The 20,172-nt window shown below is 44.9% G+C and overlaps 1 protein-coding gene across 7 annotated transcripts in view; it reads right to left on the bottom strand.

Annotated features, from left to right (window-relative positions):
* Window positions 1–15,277, bottom strand: part of PRRC2B (proline rich coiled-coil 2B) — a 60,007-nt gene extending 44,730 nt beyond the window's left edge. For 6 of the 7 annotated variants that reach the window (XM_089535245.1, XM_089535251.1, XM_089535247.1 and 3 more), the window contains exons 1-7: window positions 15,171–15,277; window positions 9,549–9,715; window positions 5,530–5,707; window positions 4,710–4,812; window positions 4,018–4,090; window positions 3,780–3,923; window positions 13–254 (exon numbers count right to left, since the gene is read on the bottom strand). In XM_089535245.1, coding sequence (XP_089391371.1) covers window positions 13–254; window positions 3,780–3,923; window positions 4,018–4,090; window positions 4,710–4,812; window positions 5,530–5,707; window positions 9,549–9,663 — 855 coding nt within the window. In that variant the 5' untranslated portion in view covers window positions 9,664–9,715; window positions 15,171–15,277. Of the gene's footprint in view, window positions 1–12; window positions 255–3,779; window positions 3,924–4,017; window positions 4,091–4,709; window positions 4,813–5,529; window positions 5,708–9,548; window positions 9,716–14,627; window positions 14,715–15,170 lie in introns of those variants that run through there. The other variant, XM_089535246.1, reaches the window with a different exon arrangement.
* Between the last annotated feature and the right edge of the window lie 4,895 nt (window positions 15,278–20,172).

Below are 20,172 nucleotides of genomic sequence, written 5' to 3'. Positions count from 1 at the left end.
CTGAGGACTTACAAAAGCAGGCAGCATGTCATGGTAGGTTGGTGGCTGGTAAACATTGGCCATAAACTGCGAAGCCCCTTTACGAACAGGCTGAGTCGGGCGGAGGGAGGGCTCCTTCAGGTCGCTGGCATTGGCTGGGGAGGGAGCTCCCTCTCCTGTGCTCAAGGTCTTGCTGCCCGGCTCAGTCAAGGAGGACGTCAGAGATGTGGCAGAGGTTATGTTTCTGCCACCGCCCCCCCTCCAACTTGTGACATCTGGGGAAGGGAAAACAACCACAATTCTAATACAGGTACAATCATTTTTAATCACCACATTTGTACATAACTGTATGGCAGACTGCCATTTAATGAATGCTGGCTGCTCTCAAAGGTTAAAACAATTGAAGATCTTGTAGATATTATCATCATTTCTTCTACAGTAAACATTGGTATTTTAGGGAATTAAACAGCTTTCTGAGCAATCATGCTGGCCACATGATCACAGAGTAGTCTCTGACAACGCTGGCTCGTCAGCTTCGTAAAGGAGATGAGCACCGCCCCCTATGGTCAGACACAACTTGACAACCTTGTCAACGGGGAATACCTTTACCTTTATAGAACAGAGGATGATGATGAAATTGTAGTTTTACTATTGTATGGACAAGATGTTAACTCTGAACGTGGCACACATTTGTAGTCTCCCATGCTGGAAAAACAATTTAAATGAAAATACTGTTCCTTGACTTTTACTGTCTTGATTTTTCATAGTCATTGGTGTTTGTGTATTTAGGTGGTGTAACTTGTTCCTTGTACGATTATGACACTTTCCATGGATTTAATGCTTTACAGTCAACCCCTGACATTCACGGGGGTAGGGGCACAAGACCCCCGTGAAAGTCAAAATGTGCGAATAAAGTGGGGGAGGGAGAGCAGTGCATGCATGTGCACCCCTATCTACCTTCTGAAGCCTCAAACAGCTCTAGCAAGCTCTCTGAAGTGCTGGAAGGGCAGGGGACCATACTTTCATGGCTCCCTCCTTCCTTTCCAAGGATTCAGGGAGCTCCAGGTGCTCTCTGAAGCCTTGGAACGGCAGGAAGGAGGACGTGTTCGCTTTCCCAAACCCCTTGCCAAAGCAAGAAAGGCATATTTCCCCAGAAAGCTCCCTGTCCTTGAACACAAAGGGTGCTCAACAATGGCTCCTCTTCATCCTGGAGAGAAGTGACCAGTGGGTTCCAGAGGGTTCTGTCCTGGGCCCAGTGCTATTCAACATCTTTATCAATGACTTGGATGACAGAATTGGGGGCATACTTATCAAATTTGCAGATGACATCAAATTAGAAGGAGTAGCTAATACCCCAGAGGACAGGATCAAAATTCAAAAGGGCCTGAATAATTAGAAAGCTGGACCAAAGCTAACAAAATGATATTCAACACAGAAAAAATGTAAGGTACTCCACTTAAGGCAGAAAAATGAAATGCATAGATATAGGATGGGGGATATCTAGCATATGGAGACTTCATGTAAAAGGGATCTAGGAGTCCAAGTAGACCACAAGTTGAACATGAGTCAACAGTGTGATGAGGCAACTAAAAAGGTCAATGCAATTTTAGACTGCATCAGTAGAATATAGTGTCTAGATCAAGGAAAGTAATAGTGCCAAACTATTCTGCTTTGGAACAAACTCCCTCGGAGTGTAGTGGAGTCTCCTTCCTTAGAGGTCTTTAAACAGAGGCTGGATGGCCATCTGTCAGGTATGCTTTGATTTAGATTTCCTGCATGGCAGAATGGGGTTGGACTGGATGACCCTTGCGGTCTCTTCCAACTCTATGGTTCTATGTATTGATACATAATATTTCTGTTAAGGTGCCTATCTTTACTTGCATTTCAAAATAAAGCAAAATATTTTCTTAGATAAAAAACTACATTGTTGGATCTTGGACCAGGGTTCAAATCCTTTAGTTCTCCACAGTTGCAGAGAAAATTCAAAAGAGATGATGTGTCAGCTATGAGGGGACACAGGAGCAAAACAGGTAGTTTGTCCATCTTACAGGATTCTGACCTGGAATCCGTTCACATTATATAATTACAGAACTATAATTCCACTTTAACTGGCATGGGCCCGTTACAGACCGCCCAAAAGGGGCGGTCTCGGGCCGCTGCCGGTTGCAGCGCACAGGAGTCGCAGCAGCCAAACCGCGCGACTCCTCTGCGCTGCAAAGGAGCGCAAAAATCACGCTCTTTCTGGCAACCTGGAAGAGACGCCGCAAGTGCCAAAGCGCGCCCTCGCGGCGTCACTTCTGGGCTGCGACGTGCGGACGCAGAGCGTCCGCTACGTCAAAATGGCGGCAGCCGTGTGGAACGGCCGCTGCCATTTGTTACGGACTCTGTCCGTAATAGGGTAAGGGGCGTCTGGAAGAGATGCCCCTTTTTGGGACGTCCTAAGGACGTCCCTTATGGCAGTGTGTAACGTGCCATGGTTCCATCTGACACACTCCTACAACTTCCCATTTATGTAGGGGTACCTCTCTCAACCAGAGAGCTCTAGAGTCTCACCAAACCTCAAACCACAGAATTCCATAGGATACAGCCAGCCAGGACAGTTAAAGTGAAATCACAGTGCTCCTATTGTATGGTGTGAAAAGCATCTTCTGAAGGGAAATATGAGGTAAAACATAGCAATAGCAAGTACATTTCTATACTGCTTATCAGTGCACTTAAGCACTCCTTAAGTGGTTTTACAAAGTCTAAGCTAATTGCCCCCAACAATCTGGGTAGTCATTTTAGCAACCTCTTTGGAAGGATGCATGACTGAGTCAAGCTTGAGCCCTTTCGTTGGTATTGAACTCGCAAACTTATGGTTTGTGAGTGAGTGGCTGCAGTACAGGCATTTAACCACTGCGCCACCAGGGCTCCTTGAAGAGGATCAGACCAGAAAGTGGCTCTTATCTCTCTGGCCTGTCAACAACTCCACACTTCTCACCCCTGGTTCAGCTTCCAAGAAACTCCCCAGATCAGACTACCTCTTGCTTTCAAAGGCAAACAGCCTTTTATCACCTCCTGCCCAGCTGATACTGAATTTCTGTTTTTCTCTGTCACTTTTTCATGGATGCTCAAGACATCAAACCTTCACCCCTGCTGTAAGTGACAAGCAGGTAGGCCTGTGGCTGCTGTCCAACCAACAAGGCAAATGGCTCTCATGCAACATTCTTTCTCTCCCCCATCCACTGGCACCCCACAAGACCCACTCGGCTTCTGGTTCATATGCTAAGCAGGAACTACTTACAGATAGGGTTGCCAAAACGAAAACTGCATAGGGCTCTTGTATCGTTGGCCCTCCTAATCCAGAAGTCATCCATGAAGTTATCCACGAAGTCAACCAGCCATGGCTTGAAATATTTGTAAAAATATAAATTCCAAAAAGCAAAGCCTGACTTTGCCATTTTCTATAAAGAACGTCATTTTAACATATGACTTGAGCATCCACAAATTTTGGTATCCACGGAGGGGGGAGGGGGCAAAACTCCAGCAGATACCAAGGGCCCACCTTTAATGATTGTGCAGAAGAGTAATTTCCAAAACTGTTGTTTCATATCTGGTTACATGACAATCAAGACCTGCTCCACACAACCATTAAAAGTACAGGAACCCTTTCCAGTTTGCAATCTGGCAACCCTACTACAAGACATGACACACAAACAAAATGGGATGGGTGAGGCTTAGGGTATTTCAGTGTGTGTGTGAACATCTGGGAGAAGGCAGAGGAGGCAAGAGCCCCACCCCTGCAAGTAACTTTAACATACTCTGGGGGCGGAGGCTTGGTCCGGGCCCATACGACGGATCTAAGACGCCCTTTTCTTTGCCAGCCTTGTCCTGCTCGCCGGCTGCTTTCAGCGTCGGAAATTCCTCGGGAGAGAAGGATAACAGTCGGTTTGAGGCCCTTGAACCTGCCAGAAAGACAGAAGGACACCAAGTGAGTGAGTGAGACTGAAAAAAGAGCCACCTCTATTCCTCCAACATACACAGACATCTTTTACTCACCACCTTCTTGTCCTGCTGGCCTTCCATTCAGCTGTGCCCATGACTTTGGTCCACCTGGCGCTAAATTTGTACTCTGTAGAAGAGAAAAATTGAACAGTTCATTTTAATTTGCATTTCTAAGTAAGCTCAGCTACAGAGATTCTCTCAACTAGGATGCTCTTCAAAGAGCATATACTGCTGACATGGTCTCCCGCAAGCTGACTGATTATACGTAATACAAGAATGGGGAACACCCAGTTTTTGAGGTTGCATTCAACACCTTTACCCCAACCTGCCCAGGACCACACTGCCTCACCCTAGGGCTGCCACTGAAATTACCACAATCACCACAGTTCTTTGCCAAAAGTCTGCATCAAATGTAGAGTCAATTCTTGTGTCTATCACCACACAATTCCAGAGCATCTAAAGCCCACTCTTTTCCTAGCAGAAGGGTACAGGTTGTCCTCACTGTGTGTTCTACTGACAGGTGTGTGTGTGTGGGGGGGGGGTTGTCTTAGTAAGCCAGAGATGGCCAGAAGGCCGCACGTTACCCATCTTTGTTGTGGTAAGTAAATGTAACTGCCCAACTCAGAGGCACTGTCCTTCCAGGGAAGTGTTGGAAGACCAGCAATTGTGACAGCCTCCTTTCCCAGAGCCCCTAAAAGAAAGTAGAAGCTAGCAGGACCACTTACTAGCAGGCAACCAGCACCCACCTCCTGACTGATTGACTGTGTCAGTTTCTGTAAACTGGAGGCAGATTTCTGCAAATCCTGCTGCTGCAGCGACTCCTGCGGCTGTACTACCGTGGCACTGGAACTGAAAGAAGGAAAACAATATAATGAAGATTGGCCAGCTGCACAGGTGACCAGAGGCAGGCCTCAGGTTCTGCCATCTGAGAATTACATAATGAAGAGGGCTAAATACACAAGCCTGCATAAATAAATGAGAATTTAAGGGAAGCCAAATTGTACATAATGGAGAGGAAAATATTTGAATTACATACTTAGAAATTTTGCACACTAAAAAGTGAACATATATTTATTTATACTAAATAATTCTGCTTAGTAATGAGGAATGAGAAGGAAAGGGAATCAAAACTATATCACAGAGTTTCAGTAACTGTTACCTACATATTTTCAAGTCTTTGTAGCCTTAAGATCTACAAACGTTTTAACTGGAAAAATAAAAAATTGATATTGCAGGAATGCTGAATAACAGATTCAGTATTTTTGTGATATCAATTTTTCTTTTTATATAAACTCTGCCTCTATATATAGGCCAGAATGCTAGAAAGTCAAGGTCAAAGACAAGAGAGCTTCAGAATATTTTTAACATGCACAAGAGATCACACAAAAAAATAGAAGGAAGGGCTGTCTGAAACTTGCTAGAATGGAAGTAATAAAGACCCAGAAAAGAGGTCTGTATAAAAACATACCGAGAAACGGGGTGTGTGTGTGTGTGTGTGTGTGTGTGTGTGTGTGTGTGTGTGAAAATGGAGGGGTGCTAGAACCAAGAGATAAACACCCTTCCTACCTCTTTTGGTCTGGGGGGTCCTGCTTGTTTGCCCATCCTGTACCGTCCTTCGGTACAATTATGATATTGGGGTCGTTTCCTTTGTTTTCAGATTTCAAACTTGGCAAGTTGGCAGGAGGTGGCATGCGCCGTGCAGCAGCAACTTTCCCAAGACTCTGTAAGCCATGTCTAGGAATAACTGGTCAGGGGGAAGACAGAGAGAAAGAAACAATTGTTAATGAGAATGGGTCAATCTCACCTCTGAATTTGTAACTACAAAAGTCCACATGCCTCCCTCTTCTTGGGCTGAGCATTCATAACTTCAAGCTGCCAAAGTCCCCTGGTGCCTGGTGTATGTCCCTTTACATTGCTGGAGGAGGGGTGCACAGGATGGATTGTTCCTGAATTAAATTGATTAAAAATATAGGCATGCCTTGGTTAACAAAGCCTCTTGATAAATAAGTTCTTTTTTGCAATGTCTTTTGATACCAGTCCAGCCCCTTTTCACCTTTGCCCTCTGTCTAGTTGGATTTTTTTTTCTTTTAAGCAGCATCAGCATTGAAAGGATGATGAAGAAGGGCTGGAGAAACACTTTCAGTGTCAGGTTGCAGCAGCAATGTCTGCAGCAAACAATGCAATAATAGCTTTAGCTGGGAAAAACAAGATTCTGTTCTACCCAGTTGCTCTACCCAAGCCTACTGTAGCTGCATATACCTGCCTATCACAGACCTTCCCAACAAGGTAAACAGCAGCTGCTACCTGTATCCCTTACTGAGCATACGTGAACAGTAAAACACAGAGAGAAAGGGGGACACCAGATAACCTCGTCAGCTAAGCACCAGCATGTAATATAAACAGCAATCTAGTGTGTAAGCATCTAGGGGAGGGCCTAGGATCAAGAAATGAAATAGGAGAGCAACTGATTGAATTTGCAAAGGCCAACCATTTGTTCACTGTGAACAAATTCTTCAGGCAACCAAAGAGGTGACAGTGTATACAAACATTACCTAATGGCCAAGAGTGGGGATGCTATATGAACAGCAGGGAAACACCAATACATGACCAAGTAAAAATAAAAAGATGACAGAAACAATACATTGAAGAACTATATAGAGAGGACCCTTCCCATATGTGGCGGATCTGTTCCAGACCCCCCCCCCACATAAAGGGAAAAACATGTATGCTCAAGCCCCATTTAAAACAATGGGTGCACACTCCTCATGTGGCGGGGAGCATATGCGGCTGGCGTGCATGCACACCATTGTTTTAAATAGGGCTTGCCTTCCATGTAAGGTTAAAGCCACGTATGGTGCGCCTGCATATGGTGCAGGCAGACTAATAATCAAATCCGCCAGGGTCAAAGCCCTGAATGTGGAGGGCCAACAGTAATATTTTTTCTGCAGTAAAATTTGTTAAAGCTATTTCTGCTAATGATAGTAAAAAAAAATGGGTTGGGGGTATTTGTCTTCCCTCCTGTCCATACTGCTTTTTTTATAAGTTCAGGGCTTCATTTTGTGATAAAGTGATTTCACATACATGGATCTGGATATGTCATTTCCCGTTATCTTTTGGAGTATTATTTTATGTATATAGTCTATGCTATCCCTTATATAAGACTGTACAAGGTATAAAAAGCTTCAAGAAATAATCCATAAATTGTGCCCATGATTCCAAAGCTGTCTACCTGGGGGAGGATGTGTACCTTTATCAATTTTTGTAGAACATAGAAGAGTGAGGTCCTGGGGTTAGTTTTCATTAGAAAGTTGTGTTCTTTTCTGTAATATACCCCAAGATGGCCCCTCCCCCAGACCCCCCACTACTATAATAATCATAACAATATCTTCTAAGTGATGTTTGTACAAGCCACATATGTACACCTATCAGATAACTGGCAAAAATGTGCTATCCTGTATCAAAATAGCACTCCCTTATCTGTTTCCTTGATGGCTACAGAATTGTCTGCTGCCAATGCTCAAAGAACTGATCTCTCTCCCACTCATACTGTTCCAAGATTTGGCTTTGGTCTGATCAGTCACAGCATTAGAAGGGGGCCCAAGGTACTAAGTCCAATCCCGCACTCAGTGCAAGAAATCCAGCTAGACTAGAGCATCTTCAGCAGGGAGTTGTCCACCCTCTTTCTAAAGACATTCAAAGGAGAGCCCACCACCTCTCCAGGCAATTGATCCCACTGCCAAACAGCTTTCTGTTGTTGTGTGCCTTCAAGTTATTTCTGATGTACAATGGCCCTAAGGCGAATATACCATCATGGGGTTTTCTTGGCAAGATTCATTCGGAGGGGTTTTTGTTGCCTTGCCTTTCACTGAGGCTGAAAGAGTGTGACTTACCCAAGGTCACTCAGTGGGTCTCCAAGGGTTAGTGGGGATTCAAACCCTGCTCTCCACAATCACAGTCCAGCACTCTAACCACTACCCCACACTGGCTCCTGTACAATATTGTATTTTAAAATGCTTCAGACTAAAAATTTAAAAAGCAGCCTAAATACGCTAAAGGCACAAGATCCCATCTGATCTGGAAAGCTAAGTGGGGTCATCCTTGGTTAATACTTGGAGGTCTCCCAATTTATACAAGGTGCAACAGGTTATATTTCAGAGGAAGGGATCGGCAAAACCACCTCTGGGTAATCCTTGCCTAAGAAAACCCTATGAAATACATGGCATCATCAGAAGTTGACAGTCAATCTGAAGGCACATACACACCCACAACTGGTCGTACCATGGAAAACCTCATTCCCTTGTTCAACTGACATCTACCCTCCTGTAAATTGAAACCATTAGATCTGGTCCTGCCCCCCCTTCAGTCTTTTCTTCACCAAACTGAATATGCTCATCTCCCTCAACCCTTCTCTTATCATCCTTGCTGCACTTCTCTGAATTCATTCCAACTTCTCTACAACGTTCTTAAAATGAAACAAACTGCTTTAATTTTGTAGTGAAGCTACATCCATAGCTATGTAAGTCTGCATCAGTAAGATAGCACCTTTAAGACTAACTGAAAGAAAGAAGCTGGTAGCATAAAGCTTTCACATCTGATGATGATGATGATGATGATGATGATGATAATAGTATTTATATTCCACTTTTTTGCAAAGAAATCAAAGCAGATTACAGCAATATACAGTTGAAACATCATATAATTAAAAATTACAATTTAAAAACCCAAAACCCCAACCCTCCCCCCAATCATAAAAACTTAATCAAGCCATAAAAAGGATTAAACAACAACAAAATTTAAAACATTCCAATGTGAATAGATTAACACTGCTGGCAGATTGGCGCATGAAATGAGTCTTCTCCTAGAGGAAGGGAGAGGACGGGGGCGAGATGTCACTCAGATTCTGATATTAGTATCGATAGAGGGGGGGAGAGAATCTAATGGATATAGTCTAGTCTGGAAAGGCCTGCCAGAAGAAATCTGTCTTAATAGCCTTTTTAAAGGCTTCCAAGGTGGTGATATGATGGATCTCATCTGGCAGGTCATTCCAGAGCTAGAGAAAATAGACTTAGGTCTATAGAAGCATGTGCTGCCAACTTCTTTCTTTTTCTGAGGCCCGAAACAGACAGGGCAAAAGGAGTGCAGACATGTGCCCCTGATGCAGCCAGAAGCTGCTGATGCTACCCAAGGGCACTAGCAAAAGGAGTGGTTTAAGTCCACTCTTTGCCGGTGACCCATTTGAGACTGAAGCAGTGGCCTGCTTTCAGAGCAGGCCGTCTGGTTGATGCGGTCCCCAGCCGATTGCAGGGTGAAAGTAGCTGAAGCGGCCTGAGGCCACTCAAAGCCAGTCTGCTTTGCCCCTCAGTCTCAAAGATGCTACAAAATTTCTTTGCTTCTTAAAATAAGGTGCCCAGAACTGAATGAAAAATTCCAAATGAGGCCTAACTATTGCAGAATACAATAGAACTATTACTTCTTCTGTCTTGGACATGTTCATACAGAAGACCACACAATAATGAAAAAGGCTCTAGGCCTCTGTTGATTGCCTCACTCCACACATCACAGATGGTGACTCAACACTGCCTTACCTGTAGTTCTGATAGCTTCTACTGACTTTCCCTTATACTTATCAAACAGGCTGAGAGTCGAGTACTTGCTTTTCCCATCCTTTCCCTTGGTTATTTGCCCCAAACGATCGGACATTGCGATGAAAGGTCATCGAGTAAGGAAATTCTCTGCACCGCTCCCGATCTGCCTGTAGAAGGACAGACACACACAAAAAGAGTGCATGAGAAAACATGTTTCATATTTTCATGAAAACAGAAGACCAAAATGATCCCCATGATGTATTTTGGATGCAGGATGCTGGCATATAGCCAGAGTGAAAGGACATCCTCATGCAAGCAATTATAAACTGACACATTCCAAAAGATATATCAGAAAATAAGATTGGGGTTCAACAGAAGTCACTTTACCACAATTTGGAATCCACTTAAGAGATGTACACATAGGAAGGGGGCACAAATAGTAAGGATGCTTTAGGCTGATACAACTAAATTAATAGGTTGAAAACTGCTACCTCACCATACACGCAAAAAAATTAGTTTAGTCTTTTTAAGACAACTACAATGGATTCAGCAAGATACCTTCCTGGGAATTTTAGGAAATTGGAAGAAATGTGCTGTGTGGATTTTCTGTCTCAGATGTTCAAATGAGTTGCGTTAATCCTTAAGTTTTTGACTCCAAACAGTCATATGTAATTTGACAAGGGTTTCCCCCCAAAAAAGTTAGCTGACTGACTGGGCCAATTAGATCTCTCTATATCTTTATATGAGAAAAGGTAACCATTCTTTGTGGGGAGGGGGGGGGGAGGAAGGAAGGAAGCATTTACTTTCTTTGTTTTCAATTTTGAAAGATCTATGGAACAGCATAACATTCCAGACTTTTGTGCTCTGACAGAGGGCAGAGGAGGGCCTTTTCTGTTGTGGTTCCATCATGTGGAATGGCCACAACCTATTGGAGTGGTAGGCCGGAAAAAGATTGGCCTTCTGCGGTTTGTTGCCTACTTGTAGAAAGGCTTTGTTTTTCCTACCTATCTGGAGTGAATAGGAGGAGCACAACCCAAACTACAAGAGATGTACTTCCTTATCTAGTGGGAAATAGGGGGACCCTCAGTGTTGGGTATACGTATTTGTTCATTCTGGAATTTTCCTAGTTGTTATGTCTATTAGTTGCCTTTGTTCTTAAAAACCCTATGACAGTAATGGCAAACTTTTTAGAGACTGCGTGCCCAAACTGCAACCCAAAACCCATTTATTTATCGGAAAGTGCCATGTCCCTCTGACTTTCTAGTAACAAACTCTGTGCTGAGGTAATGGTGTGTGTGCCCACAGAGAGGGCTCTGAGGGCCATTTCTGGCACTCACTCCATAGGTTCACCACCACTGCCCTATGATGAGACTATCCAAAATGAAGCAAGAGATAGTGCTGGAAGATGAGACTGCCAGCTCACAAGGCACTCGGCAAGGTACTGGGAAAAAGCAAAGGACAAGTAGTGCTGTGGCAAATGATGCAACCGGGCTCAAGCTGAAACCATGTTCAGTTGCTGGTATATGCATAATTGTTGTTGTGTGCCTTCAAGTCATTTCTAGCTTATGGATTGACTTGGTAAGGGGCTTTCTTGGCAAAATAAACTAGAGAAGTGGAACAGTCTGGCCATCTAGGGATGACCTGTCCTATCATGATCTGGTCCAGATACCAAGATTTTCAGGTAAAGCATTCCTGGCGATGCCATCAGCTTCAGAGCTTCATGGGTAGGTGGCAGTGGGAGTTCTCATGTGATGATCCAGACTGTGGAAGACCTTCCCCCCTTGGAAGTACAGTGCACCCTCACCTTACGCGAGGGATCTGTTCTGAATGCCCCTGCAAGGCAAATTCCGTGTAAAATCAATCCCCATTCATTTCATTAGGACATGTCACTGTGACACGCCACATACCATGGGCACGCACCCCATTCATGATATTAGGGCTTGCCATACGCGTGACCTCAAGTCTGCACATGCGGCACAGGCGTGCTGTATGACTGACTCTAACTCTCATTGCTTCCTGGAAGGATGTGTTGCACTATTCTGGTGGGAGTTGATTCTGATGTTGTTTGTTAATGGTTTTATTGTTTAATTGGCTTTCGTGATTTGTGTTTTTTAATGGAAAAGCAGGATAAACATATAACAAATAAAATCAATTATCTTGTGCAATCACAGACAGCAACAGTACTCATAATTCTCTTGCAATTTCCTATAAACCTTTTCCTCCTGCATCAGACCAATAGTCTACCAAATTCAGCATCCTCTTTCTGACACAGAGATGCCTCCAAGAAACCCATGATCAGAAAAATGAAGATACCAGTCACTGTAGTTTGTCTCTAACGAAGGTTAGATAGATATACTGCGGAAATAATCCAGTTTGAGACCGCTTTAACTATTCTGGCTCATTGCAGAGGGCCAACTGTACTCCTTTGCAATTTCAAAGTAAAACCCACAACAGCTTTTTGTGGCAGGAGGGAAGAGAAGAAGAAGATGGAGAGATTGGCAACCTCTCCCTCATGAAGGTGTGCTCTATACTGATGTCCCATTAATGGGAACCCTTAATAAGCTTCCAGTAAACCCTGAGATCTGCATTACCTTAGCTCCTGATCCCCCAAACACAAGAAGCCGCCTCTAGAGCAGTGAATGTCAACTTTTACTCCTACAGATGTTTTGGACATCAGCTCCAGAACCATCACTGACCATGCTGGTGGAGGAAGTACAAAACAGCTGAAGGATCAAAAGTTGAGAAGCTCTAGAGATGAAATGCACCTTAACACTGACCAGGAAAACAAGGCCTGCATCACTTTTGCATGAGGGCACCTGTCAGGAAATTCAGAATATGAAGTATTTTACATCACTGTCTTAAAAACATTACTGACATGGTGTACCACCATCACTCTTTCTGCACCAGTCAAAGAAATGTAAATTTGACAGAGGGGCAGTTGCAAAGCACATTGACTATTAGAAAATGAAATGGAGAAGGGAGACAGTTAGGAGTTGATAGCGTGTAAGAGTTAAATGTTGGAATCAAGCATTTGGAAGATACCAGGTTCTAACCCTGAGCCACGAAACTCAACAGGTGGCCTTGGATCTGTCACTCGCTCACAGCCTCTCACAGGGTTGTTTCAAGGGTGAAGTGGGAATGAAGTGACCCATGCATGCCATGTTGGGTTCACTGAAGGGAAGCAGAATTTTAGAATCATAGAATCATAGAGCTGGAAGAGACTGCAAAGGCCATCCAGTCCAACCCCATTCTGCCATGCAGGAACTCTGCATCAAAGCATCCCCATTGACAGATGGCCATCCAGCCTGTGTTTAAAGACCTCCAAAGAAGGATACTCCACTACACTCCGAGGAAGGAGTGTGTTCCACTGTTGAACAGCCCTGACTGTCATTAAGTTCCTCCTAATGTTGAGGTGGAATCGCTTTTCTGTAGCTTGCATCCATTTTTCCAGGTCCTACTCTCTGGAGCAGCAGAAAACAAGTTTGCTCCCTCCTCAATATAACATCCCTTCAAGTATTTAAACAGGGCTTTCATATCACCTCTCAACCTTCTCTTCTCCAGGCTAAACATCCCCAGCTCCCTAAATCATTCCTCATATGACATGGTTTCCAGACCCTTCACCATTTTAGTCATCCTCCTTTGCACATGCTCCAGTTTCTCAACATCCTTTTTGAACTGTGGTGCCCAGAACTGGACATGAAAGTACATTAACACCGGGTACATAAACAAACAGTATCTGTTTGTGTAAAGATAGACATGCTACTAGGATGTAGCAGTACCTGGTTTTTGGTCAGAAATGGAGAATTGTCAAAGCCACAAATTGTAAACTGTTTTGTTTGTTTGTCTAATAAATAAGCAGCATCTCAACACGCATGCGCCCCGAGCGAGCTGCGAAGACGGAGCATCCTCAAGACAGATCCAGGTGAGAACACATCTCTATGCTTTGGAGAAAGAAAGCGGAGTTTGCTGGTGTTTATTTGCAGCTTTAGAGAGCCACAGCTTTCAATTTTACCGGTGGCTTTTCAATGTTAAAGGCTTAGAAACAGGGCGTGAAATCTTGGTTCCAGTAGAAATCAATGTAAGTCAATGTGGACATTGGAAAACTAATGTAACTTCCAGGGAAAAGTGAGCAGTCCCAAAATCCTTCCAACATTCATGCTACCTGTTAGAAGCTCCTGTCAAAGGACTTAAAAAGCACCCTTACATTTGGGACAAAACCTCTGAAAACAAAGAACGCCTCCGCATTTACACCTCTCAGCTTCTCTTATGGCCCCTTAAAGACTTTAGCAAGCAATAACAGCATGTTGCAGAATCACTATGCGCTACAAGGCTCCAAATCCTGACTTCCAGTCGTGCCAAAAGAAAGCCATTGAGAGTGGAGTTGTGAATGCGACACGAGGAGAGTGTCCCGGAGGCACATCCGCACACAACCAACTTCCCAAATGTTATGCTGGTCTTTGACCATAATAAAGCATATTCTATTCCCAAGAATGATCATGAAGCCATGAAACACTAATCTGGGGGGAAATGGAACCAAAGCTTCCACAAAGTATGTCAGGAAGGAGGCTGCTGACTACAGTCAGGGCTGTTTGGCAGTGGAACAGACTCCTTCCTCGGAGTATCATGGAGCCCCCTTCCTTCAAACAGAGGCTGGATGGCCATCTGTCAATGGGGATGCTGTGATGGAGAGTTCCTGCATGGCAGAAGAAGGGGGCTGGACTGGATCAGGGCCCTTCTTGGGGTCTCTCCCAAGTCTAGGATCCTGTGGTTCTAACCATGGATGCAGAAATTGAAATGTAGTGTTCTGCTAAAAGCAGATTCAAAATGTCAGTCCAACCCAGAGACAAAACAGCCAAACAACAGGCTGCTGTCGTTGCCTTGCATTGCATTGCGCTGAAGCACACACTGCCCCAGGAGTGTGTTTCGCACACAGCAGAGGGCCACAGGGATGTGGGTCTGCCTGATGCCTCTGAGGGCCACCAAGGGCCACCAAGGGCCACTAAGGGTCAGGGTTTAATGTCTAAGTCCCCTCCAAAGGGGAAGACCCCATAAGAGACAAAGCCAGGGCCCAAGCCTTGCCTCAGCCTGGGCCAGAATCCTCTCCATGGCGCCCTGGGCCTAAAGGGGCCTCCATTTCCCCACTGAAGAGGCCTGGATTCCAGACTCGCAGCCTTCCCTCCAGAGGCCGCTTATCCGTGGAGAGGAGGCCTGGCGCCCCTCGCAGCCAAAACAATGGCAGCCCGAGGAGGAGGAGGAGGAGGTGGGCCTCGCCGAAAGGAGCCAGCCCCGGTCGGACAAAATGGCAGCAGAGGCAGCGGAGCCGGGGCCTTGGGCGAAGGCGAGGAGGCCTCTCCTGCTCCGGGGCCCAAGGCCCCTCAGGGCCTTGGCAGCAGAGGGCCCCGTCCTTCCTTCCTTCCTTCCTTCCTTCCTTCCTTCCTTCCTTCCTTCCCCTCCAGAGGCCGGCGAGAACCAACGCCCACCGAGGAAACAAACCCGGGAAGGAAGGAGGCGGAGGCCGTTTGTGGCCAAGGACTAAGGAGGCGCGGGCCTTGCCTTCTCCTGGGTCTCCATTTTGAGGCTGCCCGGCTCCCTCCCTCTCGGCCCCGAGGGCCCCAGACCCACCTGTGATGGTTGAGGGGCGCCTGGGGTCCGGGGCGGCGGAGGATGGCGGCGGATTGCGAGGCGGCAGCGGCGGGGGAAGGATGCTCTCGCTCTCTCGCTCTCTCTCTCGGGCGGCGTCTTTCTCGGCCTCTGCTGCTTGGCTCCGCCTCCGTCTCCAGCGAGACTCGAGGCCTGCCCTGCTGCTGTCAATCCCCGGCCTGGAGTGGAGGGCTCAGCCGAGGAGGGAGGCGGGACAGCGGCCTCTTCCGAGCCCTCCGGGGAAAGCAAGGGAAGGCCAGGAAGAAGAAGAAGAGCCCCAAAAAGGACACAGAAATGTTTCTTCTCTTTTAGGTTCAGGAGATCGATCTCGAGGTTCACGTGGAATTTAATGTTTAATGTCTCAATTATTGTTCTATGTATTTCCCCCAACATTGACAGCTCCAGCCTTTGCTTTGGTTTATAAACCAATGATGATTTTAGGGCCTTAAACGCCAGTCCTGAGCCAGGCTTAAGGGGTTTTCTTTTAGGGCTTAGAGTTGGGAGAGAAGGCCATGCAGAAATACACAAAGCATCCCCAACAGATGGCAATCTAGCCTCGGTTTAAAAGCCTTCACAGAAAGAGACTCCAACACACTCTGAGGAAGCCTATTCCACCCTCAAACAGCTCTTATGCTCAGGCAGTGCTTCCTAATTTTGGGTTCGAATCCATTGCTCCAGGTCCTGGTCTCTGGAGCAGCAGAAAACAAGCTTGCTCCCTCCTCAATATGACTTCCCTTCAAATATTTAAACAGGGCTATCATATCACCTCTTAACCTTCTCTTCTCCAGGCTAAACATCCCTAGCTCCCTAAATCTCTCCTCACAGGGCTTCATGATTTCCAGACCCTTCACCATTTTAGTCTTCCTCCTCTGGACACATGGCTCCAGTTTCTCAGTGTCCTTTTTGAATTGTGGAGCCCAGAACTGGACACAGTCTTCTTCCAGGTGGAGTCTGACCGAAGCAGAATAGAGTGGCCCTATGACTTCCCTTGATCTGGACACTATACTTCTATTGATGCAGCCTAGAATAGCATTGGCCATTTTAGCTGCCATATCGCACTGTTGACTCAAGTTCAACTTGTGGTGTACTATGACTCCCGGATCCCTTTCACCCGTTGTCTCATTCAGCCAAGTGTCCCACATTCTAAATCCTATGCATTTCAGTTTTCTGCTCTAAGTGCAATGCCTTACATTTCTCCCTATTGAAATTCATTTTCTTAGATTTGGCCCAGCTTTCTAATCTATTGAGATCATTTTGAATTTTGATCCTGTCCTCTGGGGTATTAGCTATTCCTCCTAATTTGGTGTCCTCTGTAAATTTGATAGGCATGCCCCCTATTATTTCCTATAGGTCATTGATAAAGATGTTGAATAGCACTGGGCCCAGGACAGAGCCCTGTGGGACCCCACTGGTCACTTCTCTCCAGGATGAAAAGAAGCCATTGTTGAGCATCCTTTGGGTTCAGCCGGTCAAGCAGTTACAAATCCATGTAACAGTTACATTGTCTCGCACACATTTCACTAGCTTGTTTGCAAGAATGCCGTTGGGGACCTTGTCAAAGGCCTTACTGAAATCAAGATATGCTGAATCCACATCACAGACTCCCTGTTTAATGATCTGCTCCAGAAACTTTCCTGGTATTAATGTCAGACTAACCGGACAATAATTGTTGGGATGTTTTTTCCCTTTCTGAAGATGAGGACAATGTTTGCTCTCCTCCAGTCTGCTGGGATCCCTGTTCTCCAGGTGCTCTCAAACTTTATTGCCAATGGCTCTGAGATTACCATTCTTTTAATACCCTTGGATGTAGTTCATCTGATCCCAAAGACTTAGGGCCCAAACAGACAGGCCAAAATAAAGCTGCTTCGGGTCACTTTGGAGGTATGCTGTTTATAATGCTGCATATGTCCTAAGAGGCCGGAAGCCACACCAAGGCCATGCTCCAGTCCTAAGGACTGGAGTGCAGCTTTGGCACAGCTTCTGGCCTCTTAAGATATGTGTGTCATTTAAACAGCATATCTCCAAAGTGACCCAAAGCGGATTTATTTTGGCCTGTCTGTTCGAGCCCTTAAATTCATTTAGATTAACCAGGTATTCCTCTACTACCTCTTTACTTATTCTGTGATGCATTTCCCCCATTGTGTCTTCTGCTCCATTTTCCTCAGGTTGAGCCCTTTTCCTTTTGTGAGAAGACGGAGACAAAGAAGGTCTTGAGTAGTTCTACCATTCCTCTGTCCCGTTAGCATTTCACCATCTTCTCCACTTATTGGCTCTACCATTTCCTAATCCTGCTTTACGCTGTGACCACTGCCCCCTACTGTCAGTTACTAGACATTCAGCTCAAGGGATTACCTTTACCTTTATACCCCAAAAGGCCATTTTTATTGTTCTTAACCTCTCTAGCAAGCCTGAGTTCATTCTGTGCTTTAGCTTTTCTGACTTTACTCCTACATGAGCTTGCTATTGGTTTCAATTCTTCTTTAGTGATTTTACCATTTTTCTATTTCTTATGCGTGCCCCATTTAAAACATAACTCCTTTGAAAGTTCTTTAGTCATCCATCCAGGTTTCTTGAGACACCTCCCATTTTTCCTCCTTGTTGGAACAGTTTGAAGTTGTGCCTTCAGTATCCCCCTTTTGAGAAACTCCAATCGGTCCTGAACTCTCTAAGGTCCAAAACACACTGCAAAAATAATCCAGTTTGAGACCACTTTAACTGCCCTGGCTCAGTGCTAGGGAATCCAGGGAACTGTAGTTTATTGTGGCACCAGAGATCTCTGACAGAGAAGGCTATATGCCTCACAAAATGACAGTTTCCAGAATTCCCTTGCTTTGAGCCAGTTAAAATGGTGTCAAACTGGATTATGTCTGCAGTGTGTTTTGGACCTGTTTATTGAAATCAGCTCTCCTAAAGTCTAGAATGCATGTCTGACTATGCCTGGCTTCTCCTTTCCACTGTATAACTCCAGGAGAACATGGTCACTCCTACCTAAAGATCCCACCATTTGCACCCCATTAACTAGGTCATCCCTGTTGGTTAGGATCAGATCTAAAATAGCTGACCCCCTTGTTGCCTCTTCCACCTTTTGGACAATAAAATTGTCTTCGAGGCAAGTGAGGAATTTGCTAGAACTTGAGGATTTGGCTGAGTTTGAATTCCAGCAAATACCAGGATAGCTGAAGTCACCCATCACTACTACATCTCTCCTTTCGGAGTGTATGGTCATCTGTTCTAGAAAGGCATCATCCAATTCCTCCATCTGACTCGGGGGTCTGTGCAGATGATGCCATACTGAAAACATCAAAGACTTGGCACAATCGTTAAAGAAGAAAGTGTACAAGTGAGCCTAAATACCAAAAATGTACCAGACTCTGTCCAGTTTTAGAAAGTAAAAGCGTCAGACCTGGACCCTGGTTAGCACTTGGATGAGAGATCACCAATGAATATCAGGTGCTGTAGGCTATATTTCAGAGGAAGGAACTGGCAAAATCACCTCCGAGTATTCCTTACCTAAGAAAACTATGAAATTCGTAAGCAACTTGAAGGGCGCACAATTGCACACTTAGCATGCTGCAGGACTCACCTTTAGTGCATCTATCTACAGCTGTGTGTGAGAATTCATTCTCAACATTCACACAAGTGCTGACGTTATACAGGCGTTCAGTGCTCCATGAGAGAAAAGAAAATTTGGTCATCTTGGCTTTGGAAAGTAATATATTTGAAGGAATTTCAGTTGGCCAGTTTCTTCGCAAATCTCTAAAGAAATCACAGATCATTTGACCTTTTTTTTAAACAGTTGAGGTCATTACAGTAGGAAAACTTGCACAATATATATTTATTTCCTAGCCTCTGTTATTTAGTGTCCGCAGCTAATTTTCTTGTGAAAATTGTACATCTGTATGTATGTGCCTTCAAATCATGTCAACTTATGGCAACCCCGTGAATTTTCATTGGCCATCCGTCACCCAAGTACCAACCAGGGCTGACTCTGCTTAGCTTCTAAGATCAGATGGGTAAATACCTTTAGGGTATTTACCCACTATACCTTTATAGTGAAACTGGCATCTGCTCCCACCAGGCAGATGGGCTTTAGAGTCATTGTGGCACAGGAAGGGTTAATAGTAGACTTATAGGTAGTTTCACCTTACCTTGCTGAAGTTTGGGAAAAGATGTTTACTTACAGAGAACAGAGCTAAGGAGTAAGCTTTCCCATTACAAACCTACTTGTACAATTCTCCTAGCTATTTAGACAAGAGATGGGTTATGCTTGCGTACATCCAATTTTCTTAATTTGCTTCTCTACCCTGGGAATTCGTTTTCCATAGGCCTCCCGCTGCTCAGGGACATTTAGCCAGCCACGAGGAACTAGACTTTTGGCTACAATTAGATATGTAGCTGGACTATTGTTTAGCAGCTTTAAAAATGTTCATTTCTTGCTCTTCCCCCTTATTTACTTCATCTGCTGCAAAGTGAGTCCAAAGTGTAAAAGTAGTTTGCCCTCAATTAAGGATGGAGAGAGGAGGAGGAAGCATCTCGCCCTTCAGAGCAGGCTCAGGCAAAAGCAAACCTCTCCTCACTTTTTTCCTCTTCCTCACGGATCCCATTGTGGGAGAAAGGCAGGATATAAACCCTTGAAATAAATAAAATGAATGACCACACTTTGATGTTGTATGGCCATGTGTCCTGGTTTTCATCTGTGAAATGTTGGGGGGTATGGATACAGTAAATCAGTTGTTCAATAGTAAATCAACTCATGGATAATCCCAACTGATTCAATGTTTAGTCAGGACTAATAATAGGATTTAGCCCTTAGTTGCTTATGGCCTCAGCTGTACAACTTGCTGCAATGGTGTGCTGGACTAGATCAGTTTAAGGATTGGCATGCTTTCTTCTGCTGTAAGCTGCCTGCCACCTTACTTGCAACCAGCAATGCTTATTTACAGTGATGGGTGTTTGCAGTACCCCTGGAATTGCGGTCAGTTCC

Source organism: Sceloporus occidentalis, unplaced genomic scaffold (assembly GCF_023333645.1).
Source record: "Sceloporus occidentalis isolate IW3139 unplaced genomic scaffold, rSceOcc1.0.p SCAF_8, whole genome shotgun sequence".
Classification (NCBI taxonomy): domain Eukaryota; kingdom Metazoa; phylum Chordata; class Lepidosauria; order Squamata; family Phrynosomatidae; genus Sceloporus; species Sceloporus occidentalis.
Note: the sequence above shows the minus strand (reverse complement) of the source record. Positions and strands in the feature narration are given on the sequence as shown.